Source organism: Sceloporus occidentalis, unplaced genomic scaffold (genome assembly GCF_023333645.1).
Source record: "Sceloporus occidentalis isolate IW3139 unplaced genomic scaffold, rSceOcc1.0.p SCAF_271, whole genome shotgun sequence".
NCBI lineage: Eukaryota > Metazoa > Chordata > Lepidosauria > Squamata > Phrynosomatidae > Sceloporus > Sceloporus occidentalis.
This window is the reverse complement of record NW_028317251.1, coordinates 408,249-426,923: the sequence shown is the minus strand read 5'-3', so window position 1 is coordinate 426,923 and position 18,675 is coordinate 408,249. Positions and strand designations below refer to the sequence as shown.

General features: G+C 49.4%; 1 protein-coding gene across 1 annotated transcript in view; it reads right to left on the bottom strand.

The window, feature by feature from the left end:
- Window positions 1-18,675, bottom strand: part of LOC149275684 (E3 ubiquitin-protein ligase UBR4-like) — a 36,267-nt gene that overhangs the window by 9,430 nt on the left and 8,162 nt on the right. The window contains 59 exon segments of the mRNA XM_089504481.1: window positions 33-123; window positions 206-549; window positions 763-891; window positions 978-1,103; window positions 1,195-1,333; window positions 1,625-1,864; window positions 1,966-2,159; window positions 2,292-2,379; window positions 2,465-2,550; window positions 2,631-2,775; window positions 2,984-3,152; window positions 3,233-3,442; window positions 3,595-3,673; window positions 3,755-3,982; window positions 4,097-4,246; window positions 4,372-4,581; window positions 4,766-4,882; window positions 4,972-5,079; window positions 5,170-5,266; window positions 5,375-5,543; window positions 5,803-5,934; window positions 6,322-6,426; window positions 6,519-6,696; window positions 6,853-6,983; window positions 8,094-8,205; window positions 8,324-8,445; window positions 8,526-8,669; window positions 8,789-8,963; window positions 9,049-9,183; window positions 9,401-9,464; window positions 10,037-10,069; window positions 10,214-10,430; window positions 10,625-10,841; window positions 10,931-11,133; window positions 11,180-11,381; window positions 11,458-11,629; window positions 11,716-11,873; window positions 12,293-12,520; window positions 12,667-12,819; window positions 12,902-13,060; window positions 13,228-13,410; window positions 13,511-13,681; window positions 13,779-14,003; window positions 14,222-14,369; window positions 14,484-14,554; window positions 14,664-14,855; window positions 14,949-15,012; window positions 15,088-15,276; window positions 15,358-15,556; window positions 15,727-15,827; window positions 15,921-16,022; window positions 16,104-16,316; window positions 16,401-16,558; window positions 16,789-16,886; window positions 17,010-17,352; window positions 17,652-17,774; window positions 17,896-18,078; window positions 18,279-18,407; window positions 18,525-18,604. Coding sequence (XP_089360607.1) covers window positions 33-123; window positions 206-549; window positions 763-891; window positions 978-1,103; window positions 1,195-1,333; window positions 1,625-1,864; window positions 1,966-2,159; window positions 2,292-2,379; window positions 2,465-2,550; window positions 2,631-2,775; window positions 2,984-3,152; window positions 3,233-3,442; window positions 3,595-3,673; window positions 3,755-3,982; window positions 4,097-4,246; window positions 4,372-4,581; window positions 4,766-4,882; window positions 4,972-5,079; window positions 5,170-5,266; window positions 5,375-5,543; window positions 5,803-5,934; window positions 6,322-6,426; window positions 6,519-6,696; window positions 6,853-6,983; window positions 8,094-8,205; window positions 8,324-8,445; window positions 8,526-8,669; window positions 8,789-8,963; window positions 9,049-9,183; window positions 9,401-9,464; window positions 10,037-10,069; window positions 10,214-10,430; window positions 10,625-10,841; window positions 10,931-11,133; window positions 11,180-11,381; window positions 11,458-11,629; window positions 11,716-11,873; window positions 12,293-12,520; window positions 12,667-12,819; window positions 12,902-13,060; window positions 13,228-13,410; window positions 13,511-13,681; window positions 13,779-14,003; window positions 14,222-14,369; window positions 14,484-14,554; window positions 14,664-14,855; window positions 14,949-15,012; window positions 15,088-15,276; window positions 15,358-15,556; window positions 15,727-15,827; window positions 15,921-16,022; window positions 16,104-16,316; window positions 16,401-16,558; window positions 16,789-16,886; window positions 17,010-17,352; window positions 17,652-17,774; window positions 17,896-18,078; window positions 18,279-18,407; window positions 18,525-18,604 — 9,131 coding nt within the window.

The window sequence follows — 18,675 nt, the reverse complement described above, 5'->3', positions numbered from 1 at the left end:
GCACCGGTTACACTGTAGGAACGCACTCTTACCAAGTCCGGGTTGGCCCAGTGTCCTTTTAGCGCCGTTGACACTTTCCCGATGATCAGATCATTCATCTGCTGCGTGGCCTCGGGATTGTCCCTGTCACGGTGAGACACGGATACGGTGAACACAACCCTTTCCTCTGCACCCAGCCGGAGAGGGCACTAGGATCCCGGCTTACCTGGTCAAGAGGCACATGACCTGTCGCACCTCGTCGCGCATGGCTGCCGGCCCGCGGCGCAGGTTATAATCAAACAGTTCTCGGATGAGCCCCTGAGACACTAAAATGTGTCGGATGGTGCCGTTGGTGGCCAGAGCGCGCAGGAGCGTGATGCAGTGCTCGGTGACGGCGGAGGCGCAGCCGTAGCACTTGGTGGAGGAGGTATGGCCGCATCCCAGCACGGACAGAGCTCGGTACTGGCTGGCGGTGAACGTCGGCTGGGTGCTGCTACGGGAAGATCTGGTGGCGGCTTCTCTCTGCTGCAGATCGTATTCCAGGAGCTCCTTCCGGGAGGCAAAGACTTTCTGAGGATAAACAGCAAAAACACCATTAAAAATAAAAACGACTTTAAAAAAACGTTACAATTTCAATCTTTTGATCAAAAAAACATGAATAATATTCTTTAGTCAGCCCAACGGTGTTACACGTTTATGATTGTCGTCATTTGTAACAGCGGGGGGAATATATTTTACTTAAAGTATTTCTTTGTTTGTGCCGCACATAACTGGATCCTTTACCTGGATGATTTTGGAGAGCTCATCAAAGGAGTTTTTGCAGTCTCCGCAGTACTCCTGAGCCAGCTGCAGGATATATCTGTTCACGCTGGCCGACGACGAGCTTATTCCGCCGGGGTTGGCAGAGTCATCCTGCGCAGAAAGGAACTAGATGAAAAACACTACGGGCAATGGGCACTAAGCAGCATCACGGGGGCTATAGATCAGGGGGTAGGTACCTGGGGCTTCTCTGGGGCGGCCTCGTTCACTTTACACAGCAGGCTCTCCAGCTGGGGCCGGTGACCCATTAGCTGGTGGTAGACACGGTCAGCTTTGTCCAGCAATGTGTTGATATTGGTAACAGCCTGGGGACACCGTTTATAGGGAGTATTAGACAGAAGGTACCGGGAGCAGACATGGAAAATTAAAATAAAGTATTAAATTCAACCAACTGACTTTCTTACGGTCCTCTTCATTTTCAATGGGATCGACAGCGCAGCAGGGCCGGGCATACAGCATGAAATCAAAGCGGGCGTACTTGCAGAACCCACAAGCATTACAGAGGAAGGGATCTTTCTCATCGTAGTTAATGGATCTGAAAACACAAAGCGGGCGGATAAGTGGATCATTTCTGGAACTCGGATTACATCGCAATTCACAAATTACTAAACAAGAAAGACTACAAAGCTTTGAAAGAAATGTCAATTTTTGTGAACAGTGTTAATCATTTTGTCATTATTTAATAAAAAAAAAAATCCAGAACTTTCCAAACTACAGAGACAGATCCATCAAGAGCTTTCTGAAGTCACAAGTACTGACACATTCAGTAAGCCGACACTCCGTCTCACACATGGAGGAGCCGCGAGGCAACCACCCAGCTACCGACCTGCACTTATGGCACTGGTACACATTCTCGCCGCAGTTGCCGCACACTCCAGGGTTAGCGGGCACCGACGCGCTGCACCGCGGGCACTGCAACGTTTCCGAGGAAGCCTGGTAGTTCTCGTAGAAGTCGGCAAACTCAATCATTAAGTTTGAGGCGACTATGGGCAAAGGAAGATCGATCTTCACCTCCGTTTGTCCAGGAGTTAGCTGGACTTTCTTGGCTTTGTGCCACCGAGCTGGCCTGGAAGATAAGGCAGGTAAGGGCAGTGTGGGGCAAACAGAGGAACGCGACAGGCTGTTCATTCATCCTTAAAAGAGTTTTCATAACAAGGTGGAACTTACTTGTTTTTAAGCTCGACAATAGCCTGCACGGTGCGGTTGTTGTAGTACAAATTAATAGTGCGGACCATCTTTGTGCGTTTCAGGTCCCCGATCTTCACGGTGACTTTGCTGATCGTGTGGCTGCCGATCAGTTTCACTACCTGCTGCGTGGTTGTGTAGCGTGTGTCCACCTTAATAGAGGACAGCTTGATGTTCTGCCAAGAGAAGGACAAGTTCACTGAAACGACGTGAGAAACGAAGACACGGGTGTTCTGAAATACAAACGCTATTGTGAGGTTATACAGCCTTCAAACCCAATGTCTGCAGTTCCAAGGGATTTTACTTACACACAGGGGGACTTCGGGGTTATTGCAGACGAGGCAGGGGTCACTTTCCAGATAATATCCATCAAACTCCACCAAGCCAGAGAGTGTGCTGCAGAGAGACGCAAATTAAACATTTATGACGAAAGGAGAAGGGGCAGAGAAGGACACAATGAGCCGTGTAGGCCGACACTCACTTGTAGATGTTGGAGTTGGGGTGGTTGGTCAGTATGTGGTTTTGTGTCCGCAGGATTTCCACAGCCTTTTGGGAATATTCTTTAAACTGATAAAGATTCACAGATTATGTAACCATCTGTTACGGAGAGAGCACAGACTGTTCTGCGCATGAAGATAATTCTATACCTTTTTCTCGGTCTGCGGAGTTTTCAGTGAAAAGTATCCCAGGAGGTCGACAAACTGTGCGGCTTTGCGTCCGTACGCGGGAAGCTCGGGCCAAATGGACCACATGAGGTCTAGGAGCAACTCCTGCTGGGACTTGTTAGAATTCCTTAAACCAAAGCAAAGGCAGTCATTAAAGAGAAGATACGGGCATCTTCACAGAGTCCTCTTATCTATAACACGAAGGGCAGGAGGCTTAAACCGACAATTTCCAGTCTAAGCGGAAGACACAACTTGTGGATTCTCCATGGAGACGCAGGTATATATATATATATATATATATTATTAGTATATACAATAATATTTAATATATATACCTGTAGATGTGCAGGGCTAAGCAGTGAGCCTGCCAGCGGACAGACGAGGAGTTGGACTCCAGAAGGAAGCATCGCAGGAACTGAATCAAAGTCTCCTTGTCTGCAAACTTATTCAGCTGGTTCACCAGAGCCGTGCAGAGCTGCTCCTCCTGGCTGTTCGCGCTTTCGCCTGCAACAGACCAACGAAACCATTTAATGTTATGCAGAAACAAGCAGACGTGGAGCCCGCAGGATCCCCGGTAATTTTACCGTCTTTATCCTTGTCTTTTTCCTCTTTTTTGCTTTTTTTGGTGGAAGACTTGGACTGCGAACCCGACTGCCCGGAGCCGGACTGCCCAGAGCCCGAAGATGCCGAAAGGACCTTACTGCCGCAAAGAGCGCAGGAGAGGAGCTGAAGAAGAACCGGGGAGACGCCTTCGTCAACCAAGAAGCTGACTTGTAAAAGGAAGTACAGGACAGCTGCGGGAACACAAAACACCTGTAAACTTAACATACATGTAACGTTTCACGTGACTCAGAAAACCCTTACAAGTCATATGTAACAGTATCAGCGCGCGACTGCACAGTAAATCACGTTTCGTTAGTACTTGGTACGGTTCAGGGTAACTTACAGTCGTCTTTAACACAGAATTTCTGCCAGTTTACGGTCCGTTGGGAGGCGATTTCTGCGCAGGCTTTGAGGTGCTCCATCTAGAAAATACATTTGCAGATTTAATGGCACTGCGCCTTTCCAAACGCAGCCATCTCGCTGCTGATCGCGTCACCGCTTACCAGGTTAATCAGCGTGTCGTACTGCAGAGCGGACCCGGAGCTGGCGGTGACCACACTGGCACGCAAGAAGATGCCATGTTCCTCCAGCAATTTCTTAATTCCCCTGACGTGCGAGTCAAGGGTGTGCAAGTCACGGAGCTGTCGATATTTCTCTTTGGAGCCGCAGATGAACAGCAGGAGCTTCCGGACTTGGCGGCGAACAAATGGCGTCTGCTGGATCATCAGGTACTAGAAGTGAAACAGAAAGGGTAAATTATGCAGCCTTTTCTTACCTTCATAATAATATTAAAATATAATTATATAAAATATAATATTCTAAACGTAGATTTTTATTTTACGCACCTCGGACAGGAAGTAAAACCAGGAATGGTCAAATACGGGCGGTGGAATTCGCGAGTTGCTGTCTGCGATTTTCTTTATCTGGTAAGGCAGACGCAGAACCATCTCCGTCAGTAGCTGTGTATATGCCTGGAAGACATCGGCAGCATGGCCCTGGGGGGGGGGGGGGGGGGAAGGACAAAGTAATGTTTTTGTCAAAAAGGTTTTAATAGGGCCGCTTTCCATATCGTTGCAGAGAAGACAGGTCCACCGTATCGGCCCGTAGGATGCGCACGTACCTTGACGTACTGCCTCAAGAAGAACGGGCTCATATCAGGAGGGGAAGAGGTGGTATGCGGTTTTAGGAGCTGACTGGCAGCCACCGGCTCCTCATCACTCTGCTGGCTCTTCCAGTATTCAAGGAGAGACTTCAGTACATGAAGACAGTAATCCACCGCCCCTGAGCTCAGCAGGGCAGTCGCAGTTGCGCTGGAAATCAGTGAAGATGACTGCAAGGAAGGAGACAAAGGACCGCGTGACGTAATAGCAAAGAACCTACCTCACTTTGCGGTGTTCATTAGCGATTCTATAAGTTACTGGACGGATCTTCAAACGTCTTGCCCTAAATCCTGCTTAATAGGTTCCCTGACACTACATGTGTGCCCAGAGCCAGACACATGGGCTCTCGCTCACCTCACAAATGGACGATTTGGAGCCAGACTTTGTCCGGGACATGAATACACTAAGAAGCCTCATGATTACTAGGTGGACCTCATTCAGTGGCGTCCTCTCATTCTTCTTTGATACATCCTACAAGAAAAACCACAAAACCTGTCAAATCAATGAACCTCAACATAAAAATGACTTACATTCACAGAGAGGGAAGAGATTTTGGCTACCTTTTTATCAAGACCTAGTTCTGTGATCAGTTGGGACAAGAGGCTGTCCAGAGCGCCTTTATCCTTCTCATCTTCACCATCCAGATCGGCGGTCAGCATCAGCACCACCTGGAGAGCAGAGTTACACACAGTCATCATCACGCCTAATATTCCATCTTCGCTTATTAGTAGTAACGGGTCCCAGGAACGACTAATCACCTGCATGTATGGAATGGCACGAACGCCCCCCACGCCTCGGAGATTATGCAGAGATTGAAGCAGGCGCTCCAGTAGCACGAGGCGCAGCATGTGAAGTCTGCAAAGGAAAAAAAGGAGAAATAAAGGAAAAAAAGACCAAGAAGAGGGGAAACAAAATATCACTGTCCCCAAAGCGTGTGGTCGTCCCACAGCCATAAGAGCCAACCTGTTGCTGGTGTGTGCGTCCCCTTCTGTCTCCCCTTCTCCCTCAGATCCCTCGCCCTCGTGGTGTCCGGTGGCCGTGCTGATCGCCCCGGTGCTAGAACCGATGCTGCTCGGACCAGGAGGATGCCCCTCGACCGTGGTATCGCCATAAGCGCTGCTCCGTCCTGAAACTGGAAGAATAAAAACCAGCGTAACAAGAATCACTAAATGAAGTGTAAAAACACAATAAAAACATTTCACAGAACAGAACGCCAGAATCAAGCAGTTGGGAGGACCGGTGGGATCCCCCTCTGTGCCGAGGCAGGTAGATCAGCCGTGTAGAGGTACAAACCATGACTCCAATGTGTATTGTTTTCCTCCGGGAAGATATTGCCCGTTCTTCCTTCTTTCACATTAAACGTCACAAAAAACGTGTCACCACAGACGTACCACTATGCTCACCGGCTACCGAGTCCACGGCACTACCGCCGCTCTCCGAGCCCACGCTTCCCCCGTGATCAGCTGGCGAGGTTCGCAGGGTTGAGCCATCGGTCGCTGCGGTGCTACCTTCGTCATCCGATGCTGGAGCTACAAGCATGAGGAGAGCTGTTACCGGTTAAAACACAGCCACTGACTAACAGGGCAGCACAAAATGACCCCCCAAGCATGACAACATTTCACTCGTACGTAACGCGCCCAGGGACTGGATCAGCAAACCCCCAAAAGGTCATCACATGTAACAGGCCGCGTATGGTGTTGGCCGTGCGTTCAACTCTGCGTCACTAAGCACAAGTTTCAAGGCCTTATAAAAGCATGGAGGATGCCCAGGGGAACCACTGGGGGCTTTTCAAATGCCGCTCTTACCTTTGCCAGACATGCGACGGATGCGAAAATGATCGATCTAAATATTGTTTTGGATTTTAAGGTCCGAGTACAGCACAGAGTAACCTGGGTGGCTCAGTATCTTACCTGATGCAGTAGTGTCAGACAGAGTCCCGGCATCGAGGGACGAGGAGCTCGGCGCTTGCCCCGACAGGCCGAGGCTCTGTAACGCCAGGGCGCTGCTGCTGCTCCCTGCCAAGGATTAAGACAGAAGCATGAGGCGGGCCGTCTGCTTACGACTACTCGGGCCGTGGGGGATAAGCCTTGTTATGGCGGAAACATACCTTGCTGATCTTGCTGGAGACTGAGAGCGATGGCCAACTCCACCATGGTCTCATCATCCGCATCCGGAGGGATGTCCAGCATGGGAGGAAAACCCTCGGCTCCAGCGAGAAGAGCCTCCAAAGGCGACGGGTTTCCGTTATTCACGCTGTCCGAGCTCTCCAGCACCATAGACTCTGACTGATAGACGACAGGGAAACCAGCAGTTACTCTGCTCTGCAATCTTTCATTAGCCTAATACAACAAAAAAAAGCAGAAAAGAATCTCCCATAACGCCCCCGCTGCCCAAACCTCAGGGTAACAAGCCCACCACGCGGGTCTCGAATAATCACTCACCACCATCTCAAAGTCTCCGTGATCAACTTCGTTCTGTTCCTGGCTCTGCTGCCGCACGTGGTCTCCGTTAGAGATACCGACGCTTTGCATCTTATCTTCAGCCTCATCGTCGTCGTCATCGTCTTTGTCACCTGGGACAGACACACTGATCACAACCTATCCGCCAGGGCCCCGACACATCTCTTACTATCACTGGACCCTGTGTTTCACAGCACTAATGATCACCACAATAATGGAGGCAATTCCTAGCAAAGGGCAATAGAAATGAAACTCGGGTGACCCGAGTGCTCACGGTTATAGAGGTCCTTGTATGACGAAGGCATCCTAATTACAGCCACACCTGAAGGATACCAAGATCTCCAACCTAGACAGAATTAAAACCATGATATACATGTGCTAAGAAAGAGACCTGCTTACAGAGCAAAGTCCTCCTCACCAGCAGGTGGAAAACGCTCGGATCGAGTGCTCGCCGGACAGCGAGACCCACCAGCGGCTCGGACGCAGACCGGGGGGCTACGTGCAAGCAGAGTCTGGCCGGGCAATATCTGTTTACATACGGAGCGTTCCTGCTGGAAGCCACATTTGCCATTTTGTTCTATAATATTTTTCCTGGTCACAACACTGCCTATCCCTGTCCTGTATACTTCCAAAATCTGCCTGCACCCCGGGAGTGAGTTCTGGCCGGAAGCGTGGGCAACCTGGGCAGGAGAAGGAGCTCCCTGCATAGCAGAAGGCAGGGGGTGTCCGGCTGCTAGATTCTCCATGTCCCGCAGGTCAGACACAGTGACCTCGGAGTGACTTTTTTTCTTTAAAACTTGGAAGTAGTCATTAAGTTTATTTTTTATATCTTACACCTTTGGCAGCCCAATACCCACAATCCTTTACAGACAATTCCCAATGTGGTGTAACTAGTGTATCTTGGTTGTATTGTGTATCCTCCAGATGTTCTGTACATCTAGACCATTAAAAACGATCGATATCCATGTCCTAATAAATCAAGGATAAACGTTTCGATTGACATGCCCGTAGTTCTGATAAGAAAAGCTTTGACAGCTAATTTGGAGAGTCTGCAAACGCTAAAAGCGCCAGTTTTTCATCCCTAAAACATACATACAGACTATGGGGAAAGAGAGGCTCTCCGTGCCGTGTCGGGAACACGCTTTCTGCAGTAACCATCATCATGGAAAAATGTGCCGCTTTACAACCAAATACTAACAAAGCGGAAATATAATGGCACTTACCTATAGGGGTGTTGCTGCGGGGAGACGAAGGGAGAGTCACATGACGGCGTTTATTCCGAGGCCGCAGTACGCGAATTAGCGCTTGCTTGCAGGAGAAACTCACAAAAGGGTCCTGGAAAAAAGAATATTAAATAGATTTGACATGTTGGGGTCCAGACTCTGTTCCAGGAGGTTTTAAACCTCACCGTGCGTAAACAAGGGACTCTGCCCCACGTTCCCGTCGCACTCACCGGACACAGCAACATCTGCATGTAGAACTTGGAGGCGAGGTTGATGCAGTCCAACTCACACATGCAGTACCCGTGGATAATGTCCACAAGGGCGTTCACTGTGGCTTCCACGTGTGTGAGTCCTGCCGGAAAGCACAAGAACTCGGTCAGGTTAAACATTCGCGTGCAGATGGGGAGACGAGCGTCTGGGGCATCGCAATACCTGGCAGACAGGCAGGGGCCAGGAAAGCGTTTTTGGGCTTCGATGCATGAAGTTTCCAGAACTGGTTGACCAGCTGCGTGATGAACGTGAAGGTCTCTTCCCCGTCTGCGGATTGCACGGCTTCCTTCTGATCCCCGCCGCTCTCTGATGGGGAGGAAGACGGGCAGACTGGGGTAACTAACCGATTAAGATTATGGCGCTTGCATAAATAGAACTCATTGATTTCTCACCAATATGCGGTGATTATTTGGAGGTTTTCTCACCTGTATCTCCTGCAGGCAGCTTGGACTCCGTGTAATGGACCAGGTTGTTGGGTCGCATTATAGCGATGGAACGGGCAGTGACTACCAGCCTCTGGAACACCTCTGGATCCAGGTCTTTCCCCTCCTTGGCGCAGGCGTTCAGGCACTGTACGGCATTACTCAACAACGCCTGATCCTGGAGGGGCACATCAGTGAGACAGGCAAAAAAGCCACGAACCCCCCCACCCCCCTCAAACACAACAGGAATCCTGCCCTCCTACCTTGTGGTTGTGGTAGGCCGATCGGCTGCTGTGTAGTCTGGCTAGCAGGCTCTTGGTTTGTAGCTGGACGCTACAAGGAGTAGGCATAGAAAGCAGGACAGTGGCCAGTTCCAGAGCAGACGCCTTGGTCTTCTCCTGGATCAGAGACACGCGTGTGTTATGTTATAGCACAAGAGCCAAGCGTCCAAAACACTAAATGATAAACGCTTTAATTTAAAGTGTTGACAATGTGAAGGAATCTGCGGAAATCCACACTTGGTGGGAAGACCCGTTTGTTGGAAAGGAACTGGATCCATCAAGCAGACCGAGAGCTACACAGCCGCCATCCCAGCTCCAGAAAACAATCTCTTACCTTGTCAGACACAAGTCCAAAGCCAAAGCAGCTTTCCAAAGCTTCCAGCGAGCTTCCCACAAGTCTGAGGACGACAAACGGTTAATGTATTTAACTGCTCCTTGCTGCTCCAAAGGGGAAAAAAAAAAAAACCCAGAGCAAAGCAGTTTTCTGTAAATATCTGTACAATTAAAGCTACAACTCCAGACACAGTTATTAATCCGCTTCTGGTGCGACACATAAGTCACGGTCAGAGGCCGAGTGGTTAATTGCCAAAACCGTGCCTGAATGCAAGGCATCTTTCCAAGGCGGAAACACAGCAGATACACAGGGGTTAAATGAACTGCCTCCCACCTTTTCGGGGTATATCCAAAGTGGAAAGCCTCTATTGAAAGCTGTACTGCGGTCTGTGACTTACAGAAAGCGCTCGGTAAGTGAACGCTCCAAACGGCCATCGCCTTGCAGGAGTCCCATGCCCCAAGCCCCCCAATGACTATTCTCTGTAGGACAATTTACAATACGCTTTACATCTAGTGTATTGTCGTAAACGTAACCTCTTGGCATGCAAAGAGCACCAGGAACTGAAGCATAATCAGGCACACCAGCGGAGGTCTGTGTGCACACTCAGTCGTGCAGAGAAAAGTGAACTTTACTAACCGGTCCATGATCGTTAAAGGCTCTGGGTCAGAACTTGGGGGGGAGCAAATAAAATAGAAAAAAAAAGTGTGAAGCAAAGAGAACGGGACACAGAGGGATACCACAAAAAAGATGAGGAAATAACTTTAACCTGTAAAGACCCTTTTATCACAGAGCTCCCTTCTTGCCCCCACTTACCTCTCTATGACTGTGCCGTTGGTGGAGGGTGGGGTGGCAGTCTCCCCATCAGGGGAACCATTCCCTTGGTTCAGGTTTGGAGGGCACACACTGCTCACAGAGGCCGATGGGAAGTCCTCGGGTGGTTCGTCTGGCCAGCCAAACTGTTCTTTAGTCTTCCCGTATATCTTGATGGCATCTATCATGGTAACACCGGCTGGGTCTACAGAAGCACCAACTGCAACAAGCCAGGACGCGTGGTGAGAAACACACGGCTCTGTCATTACCCAGAGGGATGATCATCGTGACTTCGTTCCCCAACATCCTACTCATGGGGGGTCATTTCTATTCAGCATCCGTTCAGGATATCTGGCAATTGGCATTTTTAAAGCCAATTGTTTACAATGTTGAAGACGTCACATTGAGACTTACAGAATAATGTGAGCTTTTTGTCCGCTTGTAGAGCTTCTTCCCGAGTGAAAGGGAAGTCAAACCACCGGGCTCTGCTGAGATTCAGCTGCATGGTCCGGCCAAACATTTCGATGTAAGATGGCGCCCGCTCGATGGCTTGCGTGCCAATCTGAAGCCGCATCCCGGTCATCACCATCGTGCTGTTGTTGTTCAAAACTTCGACCGTGAATCCTCCAGGCTGGAAGGAGAAAAATCTCGGTGGGAAAACAGCCCCCCCAACACACTGGAGAACATGCTCAGAATACGTGAGGGGGCTCAGGGTCATACCTTTGTGTTGGCGACATACATTCCCGTGGAATTAAGCCGGTGTTTTATCTGTTGGGCGTTATACAACTGCAGGAGGTCATTCCCTCCGTACTCCACGTCCGTCAGCTGCTGATTATGCTCGAAAAAGTCGATGGGGAAGGTCACTTGGCTGGACGCTCGAGTCACTGAACAGAAAAGTTAGAAAGTTAAGGACAAACTCAAAGCTTTTGCACATCGACAGAAACCAATTGAACAGAGAAGGTTCCTTACGGACGGTGGCCGGCTTGCGTTTGCGCACTGGCTTCATGATGCTGATGCTACTGCTGGGTTGCAGGGAAGGCTGCAGCCAGTACGATGTATTCTCCACGCTGGCCATATAGATGCGCAAACTCCCATCCTCGCACAGAAGAATCATGGTGGTTCTCTGCTGGTCGTTGCTAGCCGTGTGCCGAATGGCTACCATATCTTGGATCTAAAAAAAAAACCAACAGGTTAGTAACGGCTGAAACCGACCAACCCAAACTTCCCAAAAAGTCTTCTCGACTTACTTTGGCTTTGGCCGGCAAGGTTTTGATCTCCTGGATAAGGAAGCTGTCTGGCTTTATCATGACCACGAGAGGTATCCCTGTGGTCTGCTGGACACAACACACCAAACCAGGGTGGTTCATGACTTCTGACCACTGACAAAGTGCTGGGGAGGACTTACTGCCTCCATTTGAACTGCAATACAAGAAATAACTCTGTGATGACCTGAAACCGTCCATGTAGTCCGTAAAAAAGGGTCAAACCGTTTCTACCGCACTCACCCTTTTAGATTGATAGGGAAAAGGCGCAGTATCTCCAGAGAAGACCGGTTCATGGTGGCAGCAAAGGACTTTCCTTGGCAGTAGCTGAAGAAGAGCATCTGTAACACGTGTGAGTAATACACAGACACCCCGCCACCGGCAACCTGCCCGTTACTATCCTGCGAGAGGACAAGGAAATAAAAAAAACATTAGGGGAAATGTGTTTTTATTTAAAACTTCCGTTTCCACGCTGGTGAAAGACTCTTCAGAAAATGTTTGCTGCCTCGTACCCAACAGAGCACACGGGCACACCGCTGTACCAGCTTTCTGTGCCACCCGGGAGGTAAACGCAGCGCTTCTCCTGGCATTTACAGCTTTTACCCAAAGTTGCTATTAACTTCAAAGAGTTTACCACTGGCTAAACTTGAGCAAAGAAAGTACAGCATATCAGGAATTTAAAATGATTAAAACAAACCAGTTAGAAACTACAGCAATCATCTAGGCTTACGGCGACTACAAACAAGCCCGTCCGCAACCCGACGTTTCACCTGGCGCACAACACCAAACGTGAAGTTTAATTAGCAGGATCCTCACTAACCTTCAGGTCTTCGTGGGTGACCTCCAAGACGTTGGTGACATAAAAAGGGCCATGTTTGGCGCTGCTGGCCTCCTCCATGAGCTGGGTGTAAATGTAGCCCGCGGAAGACATGATCACAATGATATTCTTCCCCTCCTCGTTAAAAAGGAAAGTGACGTCGCGGATTTTAGAGCTCGGAAGCAGGAAGTAAAATGTGGGACTCAGAGCGTCCACAGACAAGTCGTAAACCTGTGATGAGAACAATACGTAAGACCCCCATAAACCGAGAACAGCAGGGGCTTCAAACACAGATTTCTGTTCATTACTCTCGCACGGGAATAATAGCGCTGTTTGCAAGCAAAGGACACAAACCCAATACAGAGGAATTATCTGACCTTCACAAAGTCCGCTGTAACGATGGCCAGTTCGGTTTGGGAGCCTGGTAGCCACACGGCTTTAATGATAAAGTTTCCAGTAGCCAACTGAGGGTGAAGCACCAGATGATCAGACACTGACCCTGAGCTGCTGAACGTGAGGACGTGACAATCCTGGAAGACGAGAACAAAGAATGTGAACGGATATTCATGGACGTGGGAATCAGAGATCACGACGAGAGTCAGGCATGCTTACCTTTAACCCACACACTGCCAGATAGTCCTCCTTGCAGGGGTTACCCGTCAAACTGAGAACCGTGAACGGTACAGGGGCAGAAGCCAGACGCGTCAGGGTCAGTTTCCGCTTGCTGGAATCGGCTTGTTTTAAGAGTGCAGAAAGCTGCAATACGGTAATCTGCAAAGCAACGGGAAAGAGTATAGAAGATATGTAGAAGTCGCCAAACTGAATTAACACGAACATTCTCTGGGTTCATTTAATTTCTTAGGTAAATATATATAAAAGCTACTTGTTTAATCACTAAGTATTGAAAGGTCTGGTTAACGTTGACTCCGTGAGCTCACCTTCCCCTTCTCATGACTGACTGCGAGATGTTGCCTACGTCCATGAGGAGAAGACAACACGCACATAGCGACCCGGCGTAACACGTGCGCGCTGATCAGCTGGCGGATGGTCTGACCCTGGTCACCGCTGTAATTCATTCTCACGTTCTCGAAAGCTCCTTCCTGAGAACCCAGCGTGGGAACCTGAAAAGAAAAAAAAAAAAAAAAAAAAAAGGGAAAAACGTGCCCAACGACATACTGAAGCTGGAGGACAGGACTCTCCCTTTGACGGTCCACCACTTACCATCAGCTGGTCTGTCATTTCCACACTCTTCTCCAGAGAGTGGAGCTGATCGAGAGCCTGCTGAGCTCTGCTGCTGCTTCCCACGGCGGACGCCTGCTGGAAGTTATTCCTGATGGCGCCCATTAAGAAATTGAGCATGTCCAAAACCAGAGGGGCAAAAGAGACGTTGGCCTGGAACACGGATAGACATCGCGTAAGACTCAGCCATCCATCCACAAAAGCTTTAACTTCAAACAACACGCGTCCGCTCCGGAACCCTTTCACAAACCTGACAAACGAGCTCTTCCCTGCAGCCCTCGATGTTTCGACACAAACTGCTCCTCTTTGGCTTCTCGTCATCCCCTTTGCCGTCGCTGATGGTGACCTTGCCCTTTTCGGTGAGAGCAGAGCCCGGGTGCCGGATGGCACTCTCCGGAAGACGAGGCTCGCTCTGGAAGGCAGACTCCTTCATGGTGGAGCTCATGCCGCTGCTGGGTGTTCTCTTAACAAGAGCCTAAAAGGAAAGCGTGACGTGCTTTTAAATAAAAGGCGGCTTTTGTTGACCAGACAAGAGCCCAGACCCAAGAGTCTATCTAACCACCTGCTTGACCTTTAAAAAATTAAATACAAATTCATGTTCTTGCAATAATTTACAGAGAAAAAGGGGGTAGCAACATCAACAACACATTGTTTTTTGAGGAATCCAGTCTCGCTTCCATTAAGACCGCTTACCACACAGCTGCCGTCTTCTTTGGCTCCGCAGTCACAGAAGAAAGAGCCGTACTTCGCGTAGGAGATCTCGTGGTCTTTGTGGCAAACCTTGGCGCACACAGTGCACACTCCGACTCCGTCCACCATCTTGCAGGTGTGGCAGTGGTACCTGGGTACAACGGAGGGGGAAGAAGCGAATCAAATTGGAAAATGGCGGATAAGGACGAGGCCCGACAAGGTCTAGATACAGTTACAGATAAAAAAGATAGGCCCCAGGACTAACCAGTGCTGATTCATAAACTCCTTCTGTGTGATGGTGAATGTACACAGCTTATTACAAAGTGAATCTTCATCCTATACAGAAAATGAGAGCAATTGTATGATTTAAATAACGGGTAAGCCATCCTGCAATCTGCAGGGCGTAGGAACCAAGAATGAGAACGGCGGGGAGCGCGGTGCCTACCGAATCTTCGGCCTGAGAATCGTCCTCTTCCACCGCCAGCTCCTCCACCCAGTCCGAGTCCATCTCTATGCCCCTCTCCTCCCCGTCCACAGAAGGATGGCTGTGCCCCTGACCCGAATTGTGGCTCAAGGCATTAGTTACATCCGCCAGGTATGTCACTATGTGGCAGGTGCACTCCAGGATTGTCACATGCTGAAGGGGACACGGCAAGAGGCATGTTATTGGGGATGCAGAGTGCTTCACAACCTAACTCCTAAAACGCAGGTACAAATCCAGCATACCCACCTTGCCTTGCATTACATTATTGTTCATTTTCTCTACAACATTCTTCTGGGAGAGATACTTCTTACTGGAAGACAACAAAGTTTATCAGGAACAGCTTTATGAGCTTGAGGGACCTCTATCTGCTCGCAGCTCTACTCACCATCTGGATAACCAGTCCAAAGCTGCTCTATGAAGCTGAAGGTGTCCAGCACCTTGTCCAGCACTCGCCAAAGTAGCCATCACCACCATAAGTTCAGGGAAACCCGTCCCGTCGCCGTTGGAAAGAAGGTCAGTGGCCATAGGAATGAGGGTGCTGAGAAGCACTGTGCACACACCTTCTCCTACTTGGCTGCGGTAGGAACAAGACAAGTCAGAAGATGCACCACACAGACACGGACCTCTCTCTCACGGACGCAGTTATAAGTGTTACCTGTTCTCTCGCACTATATAAGCCGTGAGCAGCTGCAGGAGCTGCCGGTTCTCCTGGACAATCTCTGACTGATCAGAGTCCTTGGGAGGAGAAGTCGTCATTCGTACGAGCCACGACTGTAACTGCGCAGGTTCAACGCAGGCTAGCTGAGCTAGCGTACCACAAAGATGCAGCAGACTGGGGTTCGGGCTTTTTTCAGCTGGGGGAGAAATACCACATATTACCAGTCATCTCTCATACGCTGTATAATGTATCAGTCCTTAGCAGTCCTAATGGCTCGGATAATCAGTATTTGAGCATGTAATCAATGGACACGTTACACGGTTTCTTCCACGTAGGAGCAGCGGGGGAATGTCTGGCTCTACTCACTGAGTTGGAAAAGTTTGGTGAAGAACTTGAGAACTCTGTTACAGAACTTGGCTGAGAGTGCCTCATTGGCGGTCGCCATCATTATCTGCACCAGTTCACCTCTGCCAGTAACACAAAAAGACAAAAAGTCATCGGCTCGCAAAATCACAACTTAACAGGAAACACCGCAACTTCCACAAATACCAGATCCGTACCTCTCCGTGAAGAACTCCTCCATCACCTTGCGGGTCTGGCTGCTTTCTAGCTGCTTCTCCAGATACTGCAGACACTCTTCCAAAATAGACTCATCTAACCCACTACGAAAATAATACAAAATAAATAAAATGGGCAGGTAAAAGACACCCCAAGCTTTGCACACGCGGGAAAAGAGGACTCACCTGGACGGGTCAGAGTGATTGGCCAGGATATTGTAGCATCCTGTGATCAGTTTCTCGTAGACCCGTGAAAGGAACTCGTCCGACTCAGCTGGGCCAAGGACCCTCTCCAGCGAAGTGCTGCACAGCTCAGCCACGCTCTCCGTGGAGCTCTCCAGCAGCAGGGGCAGCAGGGACTGCATCAGCTGACGGGAGTTCTGCTCCTCGGGGTACCATCTGGTGGTGTCAAACAGATCAAGTCAGTGAAACACATAAGGATGCCCCTGGGGGCCATGCAGCTTCTTACTCAGAAATACTCACACTATGAGATCTCCAGTGAGTCGGACGAGGGAGAGGAGAACGTGTTTGAGGGAAGCTGCAAGAGACAGGCTGGCGCTGCACAGGGTTCCCAGGTGAGCCGCTTGAACCGCTCCAATATAGCTTTCCGAGGGGATTGTGTCATTGGCAAAAGCATTGCGCTAGAAAGTGAAGAGGTAGCTTTAAATACCACGGTACACGTAATCCAATAGTCTAGACATTCTTAGGCACTACGTACGGGGATATGGCCACCCTGCCCCACCATTTATTCCAGGGGGTCATAAGAACGAGACTTCAGAGGGCATTTTATTTGTTTACCTCCAACAAAAAAAATCTGAAAGCCAAAAACAAGAATCCTGCATTTTATTCACCCAGCGTGTCTTAAACTCACCCACGATCCGATGCTGGGGAACTCATTGGTGTGAATGTTGTTCCAAGACTCGCACAAGGTCTGCAAAGCCGTAGGGAGGTTCTGTACCAAAACCGGGCCTACGGGAGAGGACTCAGGTAAGAGCAGCAGAAGGCGGCAGGTTCCAGACATTTTCTATAGGGCACCCATTCGGAAAGTCATATGCCCCGTTATGAAATTAGCCAATACCCCCTTCCTCTTACCCAGTGTGTTTGCCTTGCAGCGGGCAGAGCCGATCGCCAACACGGCCGCATAGCCTTGCAGCTTCTTCTCATCGTGCCCATTCTCCTGTGGGAGGCTCTGAAGTAGGTAGCAGCGTGTCAAGGTGGCATACAGGTCCAGAAGCTGCAAAGCAGCGGGTAGAAGGTTCTTGGCCACTTGGGAGGACGCGTGTGGGTCAGTCTCTGTCGACAACTTGGAAAAGTGCTCATCCAGAGACACCTGCACCTTGCAAATCATTGCATCGAGCGTGTAAATGCACTGCAAGCTGGGCCCCTGGCGGAGCTGCTCAAACGTGTACCCGCTGGTGCTGCAGTAAGTGGAGATCTGAAAGAGAGCAGAATGTATCACCAAAACTCACGGCCAGCACATAAAGCAGACCTTTCCATACGGAAGAACAATGACCATCAGAGAATGCAGTGCCTTCCATCTTCCATGCAGAATACCAGTGTGCACTTCACACTAAAAATATAGGCTTGAAGGCCAACGATTACGTGGTCTGATTGTATGATTACCCGCATTTCTAGGCGGTCAAAGCGTATATATATATATATATTATATATATATATATATATATATATCAGAACGCAGAGGCAGTTTGGCCAGCGTGTCCCTGCCACGCTCACCTGTTTGGCGATGTACTCCTCTGCCACTTCCACATCATACTTCAAAGAGTTGCATTTGGTCGACGTTTGCTCCGTTAGAGACGCGGCTTGCTCCGGTTTCATTCCTTGTTTCACTAGGTGATCCTGGGAGGGTAAACACAATAATGTGAGTTGCCAAAATGTCCCGTTGTATTACCAGAAGAATATACCCAACGTCAGTCACGCCTTGCTTAGCTTCAGGATACATTCAGAAGACGTTGCGTACCGTGATCCACTGCTGGTACGACGGGACCCGCAGGCGAGAAGCCCAGCGCAGGGTGTGCAGGATTTCGCATTCGCTGGAGGATGACCCGTTTGCAGACAGCTGCTTCATGTAGCTCTTGGAAGGAGGCAATATTCCCAGAATCCTCCACAGTATAAGGAAGTGATACTGCAGGGCACAGGCCTCCTGAGATGGTTGGGGGGAAAGGTTTCATTTATTATTGCTGGGGAAATCAGGTTTACTGAACATACCCCTCATATATGCCATTTCAAAAACTGTGTACAAATATATGTAACACCTCAAATTAATGTCATTGATCCATCACCGATACCACGCTACTACCCCAAAAACACCCAAATCCCAGGCGACCTGCTCATATCTCATACCAAAGGGGTTACATTCTTGCTTTCAGTTCTCCGAAGAGTATCGAACTGAGATCCCGCAGCCAGTAAGGAAATGAGTGCTGAATACAAGTCATCGTATTTCAAGGATCGGGAGAACAGGTCTTCGCACACCTGCAGGGGGTAAAAAAAAAAAAAAAAAAAGATGATTTCGCTGGTTTAAAGATATTCTTCAGCTTCTAGCCAATAAGCAACAACAATGCACAGGAGGAGAGGGAAGAGAAGCCTTACTGCGCTGTCCAGCCGGTGAAGATCATCTTCAGAGGCCTCCTGAGAGAGAACGCTGTAAAATCGAGGAGGTGGAGGAGCATCTGAAACAAACGTTTTATGATTAAAAGCAAGCAACAACAAATCTCTCCACAAATGCTGCATTAACACAGGA